Source organism: Lupinus angustifolius, chromosome LG08, assembly GCF_001865875.1.
Source record: "Lupinus angustifolius cultivar Tanjil chromosome LG08, LupAngTanjil_v1.0, whole genome shotgun sequence".
Classification (NCBI taxonomy): Eukaryota; Viridiplantae; Streptophyta; class Magnoliopsida; order Fabales; family Fabaceae; genus Lupinus; species Lupinus angustifolius.
Window position 1 is genome coordinate 17,929,773 of NC_032016.1, and position 14,306 is coordinate 17,944,078.

Consider the following 14,306-nt stretch of genomic DNA (forward strand, 5'->3'; position numbering starts at 1 on the left):
ATAAATGAAAGAAGTTATCTTATAGTATAAAAATATTCTTTATTGTTTACAACTAATTGTTATTAAAACTGTACAGATTATCAAACCGGTCAAGGTACTGGTATAGTTGTATAGTAGTTCAACCAGTGGTTCAGTAATTAAATTGTATGCCGATTAAACCGGACATACCTACTTATATTTATATATATAAAAACCTATAACAAAATATTCTAAATAGGTAGATACTCAAATTTATAATTCATATTTATAATCTACTCAAAATTCACGTAAACAAACAATGTTAAATCTTTAACAAATTCAAAGTATAAATTATAAAACATATATCAATCTAAAAGTATTACTTAACAACCGCAAAATATAAATAAATGACACAAGTTCATAACTCACTCTACAAAACAACTAAATTTGGAGTTTTAACATTTAACACCACTGAGTCAAATTGTCTCATATCGATATTATATTTTTGCACCAAATCCTATCTTCAGATAAAACTCCAAGATTACACAAATGTCAATGACATTATACACGAATGTTAGGAACCAAAATGTATAATCTAAATATGTGTTGGAAGCATCTGCCTTGAAGTGTTGAAGAAGGGTTAGAAAGATGGGTCACATTGTATTGTAATGGGTTTTTAAGGTTTTTTTTTCAAAAAAAATATATATGTATAAGCAGGCCAGTTTAGTGAAATAACGGCCGATTCACCGGTTTTGACCAGTTTTGATACTTGACCGGTTCGACATTTATACCGTACCGGTTAGGAGACCGATTCACCGATTTTCCGGTTGAACCAGCCAGTACGGTCCGATTTTTACATCATTTCTACAACTAATGGGATTAATATCGTATCAAATAGATCATATCAGGTTATATGATAGAATTATCTATTTCCAAATAAAAATCTACCACTAATTTGTACAATTCTAACAAGAAACACTAACTTCGTTAACTTTGATTTTTTAATGAAACATAAAATTTCATTTTTTTTAACGATTTGTCTGTTATTTTTTACAAAGGTAGCTATAGAAGATTTCTAATATTCTATTGTCTGTTACAACCACTGTTAAAAAGAAGCACAAGAAATAAAAAACCATAACTTTATTTTCCTTTTTATTAGCCTTCAAATTTTGGTAATTTGGTTAGTATTCGACGTCCATAACTTGTTACATGCTATATATAGAGGGAACAATCATTGCCTTGTCAAGATTCTTCAAACTAACGTTGTTTTCGGAGCAGCCTCCATTTTTCTTCATCTTCTTCACATTCTTCTCTTCCTGAAAATCCGTTTATACCCATTTCCCTGATTCTTTCCATGAACTTTGATTCATAATCCTAATACCCTTTGGTGAAAAGTTCAAAACTTTGATGGAACAGAAGCACGTTCTGTTATCAGCATTGAGTGTTGGGGTTGGGTTAGGTGTGGGTCTTGGATTGAGTTCAGGTCAAAAATGGGTTGGTGGGAATGGTGATTCTGATGAGATTTCTGAGGAGCAGATTGTGATGGAGCTCAAGAACCATGTGTTAGATGGGAAAGAAAGTGTAGTTACATTTAATGACTTTCCTTATTACTTAAGGTGATTTAAGATTTGTTTAAGAATATATCATATGACTCATTTTTTATGTTTTACTAATCTATGTTTTTGTGGGAATTTTAACTCTTCAAAATGATATATTTAATCATTGTTAGCATTTTTTGGGGGTGTATTGGAATTTATGTTAGTGGTTCAGTATTGCTATTAATAAACCTTGGATGTTAAAGATGTTTTAGAATTTAGACATGGATCTGTGACTGTGTATGGTTGACTTGTAAATTTCAGGGCAATTTGCACTGAATATTCTGGTACATATAATTTTATTCTTTTTATGGGGTTTCTGTGATTGGTTCTCTTCATTTCTCTGACATTTTTCTTAGATTGTTTGGTTTATTCACTTCACTTGTGCTCATTTGCAAATCCCAAAATTCTCAGATTTTCTGCTTGGCATAGTTCTGTTTGGTTTTTCAAAGTAAACTATTTCACGGTCCATCTGCGAGTTAAGTTTTGAAGGGAAAAGGAAGAGTAAGTTAAGTTTCAGAGTCATCTCGCAAATGTATAGTATGGATCCTAAGCTTTTCCTTTCCCTTCATTACCCTCCAAAAATTAACTCGCAGACAAACCTTTAGTATCTTTTGAGTCAGAAAGAGAAGCTGCAAGAGATGTGTGACACAACTTCCCCTGATAAGTATTTGTTGTTCTCCAAAGACAAAAGGATGAATCTGACTGCATCTTTTTATTTTTATTTTTCTGTATTATAAACTACAATTTCTGTTTTGTAGTCAAAATTTTGATATACAAACTAAGACCTGGTTTCATATATGCACTTGCAGTTTTGTTATGGTTCAGATCATTATATGGTAAAACTTTGTACTCATTCCATATTCACCCTCTTCATAGAAGATGTAACAACTCATGTACTGGAAAATAAAAAAAATGTTATGTGATTCCATTATGTTTGAAAGTTTCTGCTTACTAGATGCTCTTACAGTCTTTATCATATCCATTAATTTCTTCCTTATATTTTTCTGTTTTCTAGCTTCTTAATTTTTAATTTATATTCCGACAATTACATACCACGTAGAATCGCTCATCATGCTGTATAACAGCATTGTTTCCAGAAATATGATGTATCTTTAGCATAGATCTGTATATGTGGAGCTCAAGTTCAGTCCTCTGGTGGATTTGATCTCACCTTGGAGGACTTTTATTTTCGCAACTATTTTACCGATTCATACTGAAGTATTGAATAAGTCTTTTGTTCTGACTGCACCATATCTTATGTTTCAATATGATGATGGTAATGACAGTGAAAGAACTCGAGTTTTGTTGTCAAGTGCTGGATATGTTCATTTGAAAAACCAACATTTTTCCAAGCACACACGGAACCTCTCACCAGCGAGCAGGGCTATTTTGCTCTCCGGTCCTACAGGTATATTATGTACAAGTTTAATCCTATCCTGCTATAAAAAAAAATAGTTTTCAGGTCGATTTAGCTAACACTAGTTATACTATACTTTTGAAGAACTTTACCAGCAAACGCTTGCCAAAGCTTTAGCACATTGCTTTGAATCGAAGTTGCTGTTGATAGATATTAGTGACTTCTCCTTAAAGGTAATTACTTAGAGCTTCTCATTTTATTTGCCTTGACCGGTTATATACACGCATTAATACCTGTCATGTTTTGCCTTGTACAGATGCAAAGCAAATATGGATGTTCTAGAAAAGAACCAGTAAGTTTATTCTGCTCCATTCTTGACATTACTAAAAGTGGAACTTGATAGAGCCCTTTCATATTTTCTTTAAGAAAGAACTCAGGTACCATTTCATTGTTGGTTCATAGTAAATTTTCTTGACTTAATTTGCGTTTTTTTGATATAGTCTTTCAAAAGGTCCATATCGGAGGTGACTTTGGAGCGAATGTCTGGCTTGTTTGGTTCTTTTTCCATCCTCCCGGCAACAGGTGTAACTAGAGGTACTAGAGGAAGTAACCCTCAGGTTTTTTAAGATCATGATATTGCTTATTATATGATTACCTGGCATTGAGTTTTGTAGTCCATGGTTTCAAGATAAAGAATGATTTAATAATGTATCTATAGCTTGAACTTTTGGTAAATGGTTTGTCAAGATATAAAAGTCCAATGTTGTGCCTTTACCTATACTTTAAGCTATCATGAGATTTGGTCCATGTCAGGTTTAGTTTTAGATATTAATATCATCTCTCATTTTTGCTAATCTGTATTGACTGTTAACCGGAATGTTGCTAAATTTATGGAACCATAACTTCATTACATCTTGGTTGATATTTTATTTTTTCAGGGACTCTGTGGAAACATAGCAGCGCTGTTGAAAGTTCTAATAATCCTCACAAGCTTCGTAGAAATGCTTCTGCTGCATCTGATATAAGTAGCACTGCTTCCCAGTGTGGTCCAACAAATCCAGGTTACACTTGAAAGAAACTTTATCTTTATAAGATAACTTCATATTTATTATATTAGTGCTTAGAACTATAGTTTGCCTTGTTACGCAAGTTTGAGCCTACTTGTCCTTCTTAAAGATTGATTTTAACATCTAACTTTAGTTTTGGAGTACAGCATAATGCTTTAATTAGTAAATAGATCTGTTTCTCAATTCTACTGTAATGAGAACTAATCTTATATATCAACATTAATATTCTGACCTTAGTATATACTTCTGGAACAAAATAGTACTCTTCTCTAAAATTTATAACTCCATTAAATGTCATACAACTAAATACTTGGTGCTTTATTTGTTGCTTGCTAATGCGTGAAATTTCAATTTTCCCCTGCCTTATTGTGCTTACTACTTTCAATGATCTTTTCAGTTCCTTTAAAGCGAACGAGCATCTTGTGTTTTGATGAAAAGCTCTTTGTGAAGTCACTTTACAAGGTGATTTAATCAGTGTAAACTTATTTTTTAAGCTCATATTTGAATTGTATCAAAGAACAACCTTTGCTAGCTATCTTACTTTTTAAGTAAGATGTGTATAGTGAATTTACTTATTACATGTCTATCTTCATGGTCTATGTCTCTCTCTAAAAGTCTTTCCAATTTGTATGAGCATAGTAGCTTTTCAAATAGAACACAAAAATTAATTAATCTTATATTGTCTTAGGACACATCTCTGTCGCAAAATGCGATTCTGACAAGCTTAAGTTTTGCAGGTTCTAGTTTCTATCTCAGAAACTGGTTCCATCATTTTATACATCAGGGATGTTGAGAAGCTCATTCTACAATCATCAAGGTTATACAATTTGTTACAAAAAATGATAAAGAAACTTTCAGGCTCGGTGTTGATACTCGGTTCCCAGATAATAGATTCAGATGATGATTGCAAAGAAATTGATGAAAGGCTCAGTATGCTATTCCCTTACAACATTGAGATCAATCCTCCTGAAGATGAAGCTCATCTTGGCATCTGGAAATCCCAACTAGAAAAGGACATGGAAGTTCTTCAATTTCAAGATAACCGAAACCACATTGCGGAAGTACTTGCAGCAAATGACATTCACTGTGATGACTTGACTTCAATATGCCATGCAGACACTATGATACTAAGTAGTTATATTGAAGAAATTGTGGTGTCTGCATTATCTTATCATGTGATGAATGGCAAGGATCCAGAATATAGAAATGGAAAGCTAGTTATATCAGCCAACAGGTAAATATCTTGACCAATGGCTGTTTAAACAATTCATTTGGAGAAAAGGTTTTCTCGTTACTGATATTCGATATGTACAGTTTATCCCATGGATTGAGTCTTTTCCAGGAAGGCAAAAGTAGTGGGAATCTGAAGACCAATGAACCTATCAAGGTATGTGTCGACATCGATTTTATCCCCTAGAGCATAAGGGGTCAGCACAGCAAAAGCTGAATAGCAAGAGAAAAAAAGAATGATGAAAGTGCTTGTTTATTACATATCAACAATTTTTGTTATTGTGTTTTCGTTAATGTTAGGACAATTCTGGCAATGATGTGCGGAGTGACAACCAATCACCTGAAAACAAAAATGAGACAGAGAAATCTGTCCCTGTGACGAAGAAAGATGCCGAGAATCCTGCTCCAGCAAAATTAGTAAGATCGATTTCTCAGTAACTAACCTCAAAAGCTGTAAAATGTGATATATAATGCACGGCAGTACAAAGCTGATAAATTATTAATATGATCCTTTTACATACTTTCGTCACCTGACAAATTTTAGTGGTTCAATATGGACAGTTGATACAATATCATTTACATTTGACTTGTTTGTAAATTTCCTCCAGTTTAGACCGTTTTTTTTTTTCATTCTGGATAATCCATGTTCATGGCTGTCCAAGCCACCAAGTAGGAACTATGTGATATAAAATTACTTTTTCATGGATAACTTCTGATCTTTCATTTTTTGTTATGCAATAAATTGAATTGCATGTTTGCAGGAAGTTCCTGACAACGAGTTTGAGAAACGCATACGACCAGAGGTTATCCCTGCAAGTGAGATAGGTGTTACATTTGCGGATATTGGAGCATTAGATGAGACTAAAGAATCACTTCAAGAGCTGGTCATGCTTCCCCTGAGAAGACCAGACCTCTTCAAAGGTGGGCTTCTAAAGCCATGCAGAGGTATATTGCTTTTCGGGCCTCCTGGTACTGGAAAAACAATGCTAGCAAAGGCAATTGCAAATGAAGCTGGAGCAAGTTTCATTAATGTCTCAATGTCCACCATCACTTCAAAATGGTTCGGAGAAGATGAAAAGAATGTCCGAGCTCTGTTCACTCTAGCAGCAAAAGTTGCTCCAACTATCATCTTTGTTGACGAGGTTGACAGCATGCTTGGCCAGCGGACTAGAGTTGGAGAGCACGAGGCCATGCGGAAGATTAAAAATGAATTTATGACACATTGGGATGGGCTATTAACAAGACCTGGTGAGCAAATTCTGGTTCTTGCTGCAACCAATAGACCATTTGACCTTGATGAAGCAATTATAAGACGATTTGAGCGCAGGTAGGACCATATCTTCGTCTTATCGTTACATGATTCTTTGTTGCTTCTATTCATCTACAATAGTTTTCCATTAGATTAAAGATATTCATTGTCTTTATCATTTATGTTGAACACTAGGGTGATCTTAACCAAACAATAAAGTTAGTTATATATAGATACTTTATATTTTTTTCCTTCCAAGAAAAAGAAGCATGTCATCCCAATTATTTTACATTTTATTTACACAGTTTAGATTTCCTTTTGAGTTGTCCACTCTTATTTTGTATGTAGCTAGTGCATGGCTCATACAGAAGACATAGCTTTCTGTAGCTTTTGTCTCAATCTTTCAGCAACAGTTTCGGTCTCTTAGGTCTTAGCCATTCAAATTGTTCAGTAAACTGAATCAATCAGACATCTTCATGAAAATGATTACATCAAGTGTTGTTTTCAAGTGTGCAAGAACTATTATCGTTAATCATGAACACTGGCTGAATCAGTTCTTAGCAATACCATTGGATAATTTTTTTCCCACATAAATGATATTGTTCTTGTGATTTATGAATGACATCTTTATCCTTTTAATGTTGAGCAGGATTATGGTTGGTCTTCCATCTGCCGAGAACAGGGAAATGATCCTGAAAACTGTTCTAGCTAAAGAAAAACACGAAAACTTAGACTTCAAAGAACTCGGAACCATGACTGAAGGTTTTAGTGGAAGTGATCTTAAGGTGGATATTGTTAGTCATTCTAACTTACTGTATTTTGTGGCCATGATCTAACTTTTACTTTGGTAAACAGAATTTGTGCATAACTGCGGCTTATCGACCTGTTCGGGAGCTAATACAGCAGGAGAGAAGGAAGGACATGGTAGTTATTAAACAACTAATTTGTTAAGATTAACATCTTTTCCGTCGCTCTTCTGAATGAGCTGAAGAACTAACTTTAACAATTGCATCTTATATCAGGAAAAGAAGAAAAAAGCAGCAGAAGGCCAAGGCTCCGTAGATGCTTCGAACAACGAAGAAGACAAAGAAGAACGAGAAATTACACTTAGGCCTTTGAATATGGAAGACATGAGACAGGCTAAGAGTCAGGTAGTGTGAACTAAAGATCCTTCACTTGAATAGCCATGTGCCCTTGATTTTGGTATATGCACCTTATGACTTCGAATATTAAAAATGCTACTTAAGTTCGAGTTTATAATGATAGATACTTGGCATTTGGGTAAATGGTATTGAGTTAAGAGAATTTTAGATGCCAAATTTAACAGTTACATCAGATATGAGAAGTAAGAAAATCAGCCTTCAGTTGTTTTATAGTTTTCAACTAATCTAACAACTGTTGCAATACATTATTGGTCACTTGATCCATTTTTGTCCTCCATTTAGAAGATTAAACTATACTACATCACACACATGGAAGAATGAAAGTCTGGTATAATCAGTAGAATAATCTCTTTTTCGAGTACATAAATTTATCGATGTCTGTTTAAATGCAGGTGGCTGCAAGTTTTGCCTCGGAAGGAGCAGTAATGAGTGAGCTGAAGCAGTGGAATGATTTATATGGAGAAGGAGGTTCAAGGAAAAAACAACAGCTCACTTACTTCCTTTAGATTGTGGAAAAGCTGATTTCATTCTGGACTTGTAAGCATTCATCCAAAAGGATATATTTTTAACAAAGGAAAGAGTCCTAAACCAAAGTATTGAATTCAAAGCATGCCCAAGGTGTCTCTAGATTAAAAGACAGTAGTTCCTATCAGACCCACAAGAGCAAAATGTGTAGATTATCATACATCATGTTTGGGAGAAGGTTCTTGGCTTTTGTTTGGATTGTCTATAAACCAATGGCCATATATATTAGAGGATTTATATTTTGCAATCATGCATGGCTTTGAAAGATGCATTTGATCTTTAGAAAGTAGTAATTCACACCAATCCTTTTAGGTATGTTGTATTATATATATGAACAAAATTTTCAGTAGATTTTTTTACATTGATTGTTTAGCTACACAGCTCAGTTTGATTGTTTAGCTGCATTGGTCAGAGTTTGGTTCAATTATTTATTTGGATTGTATTGCATAGTATTGTCAATTGTCTATTAACTGAAAAACCTAGTGAATTCTATCATGAAGGGAAAAGGAAGGAAAAATGCTGAAAAGGTATTTTGATAATGTAAAGATTGCCATGGAAAGTTTTGCTAACTAATACTGTCCAAGAAACGGAAGGAAATTAACTTTAACATATTAATAACAAATCTCATATTAAATTACGCTTTATTTCGGCTGATTCAAGGATTCAGTGATTCATTAGACCAATGTCTTTTGTAAGTGATCTTTGGGTGTGGTGATGGGATTGTGTGGCAAGGTTGTTGAACTGAAACCGGCCTTCAAGAGGTTCAATAGCTGAACTGTCAGTATTCGGCCTTTAGACCGCCTGAGGTGCGAACCTGAAAAGAAGTCAGTGATTCACCAGACCAAGGTCTTTTGTGAAGTTCATGAAGTCATAGTTTTGACTGTTGATTTCAAGTCATGAGTAAAAACAACTTTCACTTTCATGGAATAACCAAACAAGTAAAAATGAACATGAATATCATGAGAATAATCAAGCATAAGAATTGGAATACGAATTATTATTTTCACTTGAGCAATTTCATTCCTCTTGAGGGAATTGCTGTTTTGTTTCAGTGGGTAGCATTACCCATTAATCCTTACCCACATTTCTGAACCTGGTATCAAAATGGAAAATACTATTGAGGCTAATCAACTTCTCTACATAATCTCACATGAATTTAGAAAGGTAATATTTTCCTTTTTCTTAGCAACTTTTACTACTATACAACTTTTTACTAATAAGTCTTAATCTAGTAAGTGACTGGAACGGCATAAGCTAACTTTTTCGCGCTATCATAAAATAAAAATTGTCCCGTGAATTATTCAAGAAATTAAAATAAGCATGTTTGCAAGAACTCTTGACTAGGATTGAGCCAAAGACTGAATTTAACTTCATTTCTTGTGATAACCCCTCTTCAATACATAATTTATGAAGTTCCATACTCAAAACTGACATGAAGATACATACGCCACGTCATACTTAGAGACAAATATATTTATGATTTTTTATGCTATCATTTATGACTAAATTTTAATTGGAAGTAAGTTCTTAATGTATTGACTATGTTTTATTTATTATCTCCACATACATATGTCTCCACCCAAATTTTTATGTCTAAAGATTAGGTTCATAACATGTCTCATTAAGTTAAAGTTTTCGCATTTGACAATAAATCAGAGTAGCATGCTCTGGTTGGCTTAAATAATATGGTAGATCTTGTCGGGGATGTGTAATTTAGTGGATTTTGAAAAAAAAAATGTATACTACTTATAATTCTATAAACCTAAAATTCATATTTTTGTAAATGATGTGCTAGTAGATAATGAAACTTGATAGAGATGCATTTAATTATTTTATAATATTATGGATATGTAATTTAAGGAATTTTATGATTATTTTTCTCAGATAAATATTTAGCTGTATAATCAACTTTTTCTGCAATTTTGATATTGCAAAGTTTTATCCACGTGATTTTTGTTCAACTGATTTGGTGATTGTGATAATCAACTTGAGATTTACATCATTGATATGTATAACATTTTTTAATTTGCTTCTCTGAAAGAAATTAAAAATTATTAAGATAAGTTAGTTGAAAGTGAAATACACATTGTTTACTCATTAGTTTATCTTCTTTTGAAGTCAGCAATATAACTATAGAAAGAGTTTTTTCAACTACGAAAATTTTGAAAAATAGGTTGTGTAATCGAATGAAGATGCATGGATGAATGACTGTCTGATGACTTATATTTAGTGAGAAGTGTTTAAAAAATGACAAAAAATTGATCATTCAATAATTTTAAAATGTGAAATAACATATAAGTTAATTATAAAATACATAATTATTAAATATATTTAAATTTTGTGATTTTAAATCAATATTCTCATTTTTTTTAATAATTAATGAAATTTTTTATTTTAATTTTTAATATATATTGCACACCTTCCTCGAGGTCCTTAATCCAGCATTAATTCATCTTGTATTTTGATGACAATATCTTGTAGGGAAGGTTAAATCGATCTCAATTAGGGTTCTGAACCCTAAGGCCTTTCATCATCTCATACATTTCAAAAATATTTTGTACGTCCTGAAGTTGCAGTTGATGCAATTGTGTTTTAAAAAATCTATATATCACGCTTGCATTATATTCTTAAAGGTTACGTTTCAAGCATCATACATTTTAAACATTATACCTAGTGCAATAATATATTGAGTGAAATGATTTTTACTCAAATTATATAAATCAATTATTATTTTTTAAACCTATATAAATCATCCATAATTATATCCATACATTATATAGACTATTATTGTATGATAGATAAGTGTAACTTCTTGAACAAAAAATAGTGACATGTATAATTAACTCAAACAAAATATGGTATATTGTAAAGACAAGTTCAATTAGTATAAGAGTCGATGTTTATTCATTATTTTTGGTTCGTTACAAATTGTATCAATAATTCTAATGAAGTATTTAAATAACTCTTATGCTATATTGTAACTCACCAAAATAATAATTAGAAATTTACACTTATAATATTTGGATTTATCTTCATGGTATACCATATTTTTTTTAACTTAATTAAACTCGTCACAATTTTTTTATTTAAGAAATTACCCTTATATCTTATACAAGGGTAGTCGTGTAATATATGTATATAATTATGAATGATTTATATATGTTTAAAAAATGAACAAATGGTTTGTGTAATTTCACTAAAACTCAGGAATGTCAATATAATTTAGTCTAATATATTCTACAAAATGTGTTCCATTTCATTCATCTCTCACCTCATCCCATTTAACCAAATCATTTTATGCATTTTGAAAATTGCATTTATATGCTTTTCATAAAGATTATGAAGGTCATTATTACACTCATCACATACATATTATGCATTTCATGTATTAACATTCTTTGTTTTAAACAAAAATGAAAAATATTACCATGCATTTAAATCATATACACCTTTCTACAGAAAATTGCAGTCATGGATAGTATTAGCAAAAAAACATATCATATTTCTTACATCTCATGCTGCATATCATGTGTTTGTGTCCTTCGTTTAGAAAAATGTTTTATGCATTAAAATAAAATAAAAAACAACAAGAATAACACATTCACACATTCATATTATTAGTAAAAATACATCTCCTTTTGTACATTAGCATTCTTATCAGGTGTTTGTCTAGTAGTATAAGGTCTAACTAGATCTCTAGGATGATAAAAAGAATCAATGGTTTGATTCATGTGAGCGACACTTATTAGTAGGAACAACCACGTACCCCGAAAGAGATTAGTTCCTTACCGAAAAAGAGTGAAGAAATCCTTGATATTACAAAAAAATCATATCATGCATTTACTTTGATACAACTCCATGCATTCATGTTCTGGCAGTTTTAAGCCGCCACTAAGTGTAAGTAATCCTATATGACCATAAAATTTCAATTTCTGGTGGTTTTTAACAGCCACTACAATAAAAAAATGACATGTTTAGTTATAGATAATAATATGGAAATGTATTTGAGCTTATGCATGCATGGCTGCTATTCTAGAAAGTTGTATTATTTATTGCATACTTCTTATCGGATATAGTAATTAACTTGCAATTACATTGAACTACTTACGGTTATTTTAGCCCATATGTATTTTTTTAAAGATTATGTTCGGTATATTATGTATCACTAAGCATGTAGATCAGGACACATTCTAGTTTAATAAAAAGATTTGGAGTTCGAGTATCTCATAGATGGCTTACTGAAAATTATTGTACTATTAGTTATAATTTATTTGTTGTCAACTTCTAGGATAATTTGTTATAATTTATTGCATACGTTAAGCTTATTTAAGACCATATGTATTCTTTAAGATTAAATTCAATAGTCATGTTAATGGATCTGATTTTGGTGCATGAAGTTGACAACTTCTCCAATAAATTGTTATACTATTATGAAATTGCTTTATACATTTGAGTCCACATTCATATAATGACAATGTTATTTGCCTTATGACTTGAAAGTCATAAATTCAAATTCTAAAAATAATTTATTTGTTTCATATGTTGGGCAACCGTTGGAGATCTAGTAAGATTGTATCATTTACTCTCCTCCATACCTACTAGATAGAACCTCGTATGTTGGACTACCGGAAATGGTGAGTTTGGTCATAATGATAAAATTATTTGTCTTATGACCTAAAAGTCATGTGTTTATCTCAAAACAAATTGACAATAAGATAATAATTTAATATATATATATATATATATAAATCATTGTCTAGACAATAATATTTACTTACTTTCCAACAAAAGATTAATAGGTTCACAAAGTATTGCAAAGTTAATATTTATTCAATTGTCCAGAAATTATTATAATCTATTGTGTCTTTAAGCTTATTTCAGCCCACATGTATTCTTTAAGATTAAATTCAGCATGTCATGTTAATAAATCTGATTTTGGCGTATATTGTTGTCAACTTCTGCAATAAATTGTTATAACGTTACGAAATCGCTTTATACATTTTCTATACAACACTTTAATAACAAAATAATGTACGCATAAGACATGCGATGATGTGAAAGATTAATGTATTTACAAAGTATTGCAAAGTGAGGATTAATACATACAACAACGTGAAAAAAACAAGTGTTACTAAACCGTCAAATATTGACTACTTGAGTTTGGACAAAAAAGGCACAAGTAGAAGTAAAGAGTGTAACTCACGGCTCAAATTGCTTTGTACTTATAATAAATAAGGAATGTCGACATCTTTCTGATGGTGACTTCCAATTCGAGACGACTAAAGCTCCTCTTACAACTTTTATGTTGTCTTTTACATGTGTTTTAAATTCTTACAATTTTATGTTGTCTTTTACATCTGTTTTAAATTATACTTTACCACTCTTCATATTGTGATTGTAATTACAGTTGTGTCGGTAGTATTTTTCATAAGGTATAGGCAATGTAATTGCAACGGTAAGCATAAATGTATAGAGGTGGTACAATTATTCACACTCAATAATCCATCTAAATCCAAGAAAAATAAATCTATTAAAATTCATCCATTAGAACTAATAGATTTAAATGGATAGAATCTGATTAATAACTTTAGTAATTGATGGATTTGAATCCATCATTATATCTAAATGATATGCATAGATATATCTATTAAAAAATAAAAATTCAAAAATGACATTTTTTGTTTTTCAATTTCATTTAATACAAGAAAATTAAACTCAAGTAAATTCGTTCATGATTCTCACTCTCACTTTTAATATTTTATTAAATCGATATCAATTATAAGACATGTGTAGTTAATATTAAAAGTTTATTTTTAACTACATAATATATATAAGTATAAGAAAAAAAGTATGCACTAACAATGTATGAGTTTTATACATTGTCAGTAGATCATTCATTGTTTATATTTAATCAACGTTGAATCTGAAAAAAGATAATATAAATAAATGGTGATGATGTAATGATTATACATAAATCTTTACACTCATGATACATAATTATTATATTCTATAAGTATTTGTTAAAATATTTTAATGTAGAGCCTTAAACGTTGCGTGTTTCTAGAATATTGCAAATAATAATAATTTTTTAAAGTTCAAAAAATCACTTTTTAAAAAAATTTGATTTTTAAAATTATTTTAAACGTGTTTTTTTGAGGT

At 31.2% G+C, this 14,306-nt stretch overlaps 1 protein-coding gene across 2 annotated transcripts; it reads left to right on the forward strand.

The window, feature by feature from the left end:
• On the forward strand, positions 1,168 to 8,519 carry LOC109354961 (peroxisome biosynthesis protein PAS1-like). 2 transcript variants are annotated; one of them, XM_019597816.1, is made up of 15 exons: positions 1,168 to 1,574; positions 2,843 to 2,964; positions 3,058 to 3,146; positions 3,230 to 3,265; positions 3,414 to 3,507; positions 3,852 to 3,983; positions 4,378 to 4,442; positions 4,718 to 5,214; positions 5,295 to 5,367; positions 5,511 to 5,627; positions 5,972 to 6,537; positions 7,109 to 7,244; positions 7,315 to 7,383; positions 7,482 to 7,610; positions 8,015 to 8,519. In XM_019597816.1, the coding sequence occupies exons 1-15, from the start codon at positions 1,366 to 1,368 to the stop codon at positions 8,126 to 8,128; spliced, it is 2,448 nt and encodes an 815-aa protein (XP_019453361.1). In that variant the 5' UTR covers positions 1,168 to 1,365; the 3' UTR covers positions 8,129 to 8,519. The 2 variants fall into 2 exon arrangements, with proteins under 2 accessions (XP_019453361.1, XP_019453362.1); XM_019597817.1 differs by having other exon boundaries at positions 3,852 to 3,974.

Excerpts from the sequence above, each read along its gene's own strand:
- LOC109354961 (XM_019597816.1), top strand. The coding sequence starts at position 1,366 with ATGGAACAGAAGCACGTTCTGTTATCAGCATTGAGTGTTGGGGTTGGG. Across the intron at positions 6,538-7,108 it reads ATAAGACGATTTGAGCGCAG|GATTATGGTTGGTCTTCCAT; the intron begins GTAGGACCATAT and ends AATGTTGAGCAG. Across the intron at positions 7,245-7,314 it reads TTAGTGGAAGTGATCTTAAG|AATTTGTGCATAACTGCGGC; the intron begins GTGGATATTGTT and ends TTTGGTAAACAG.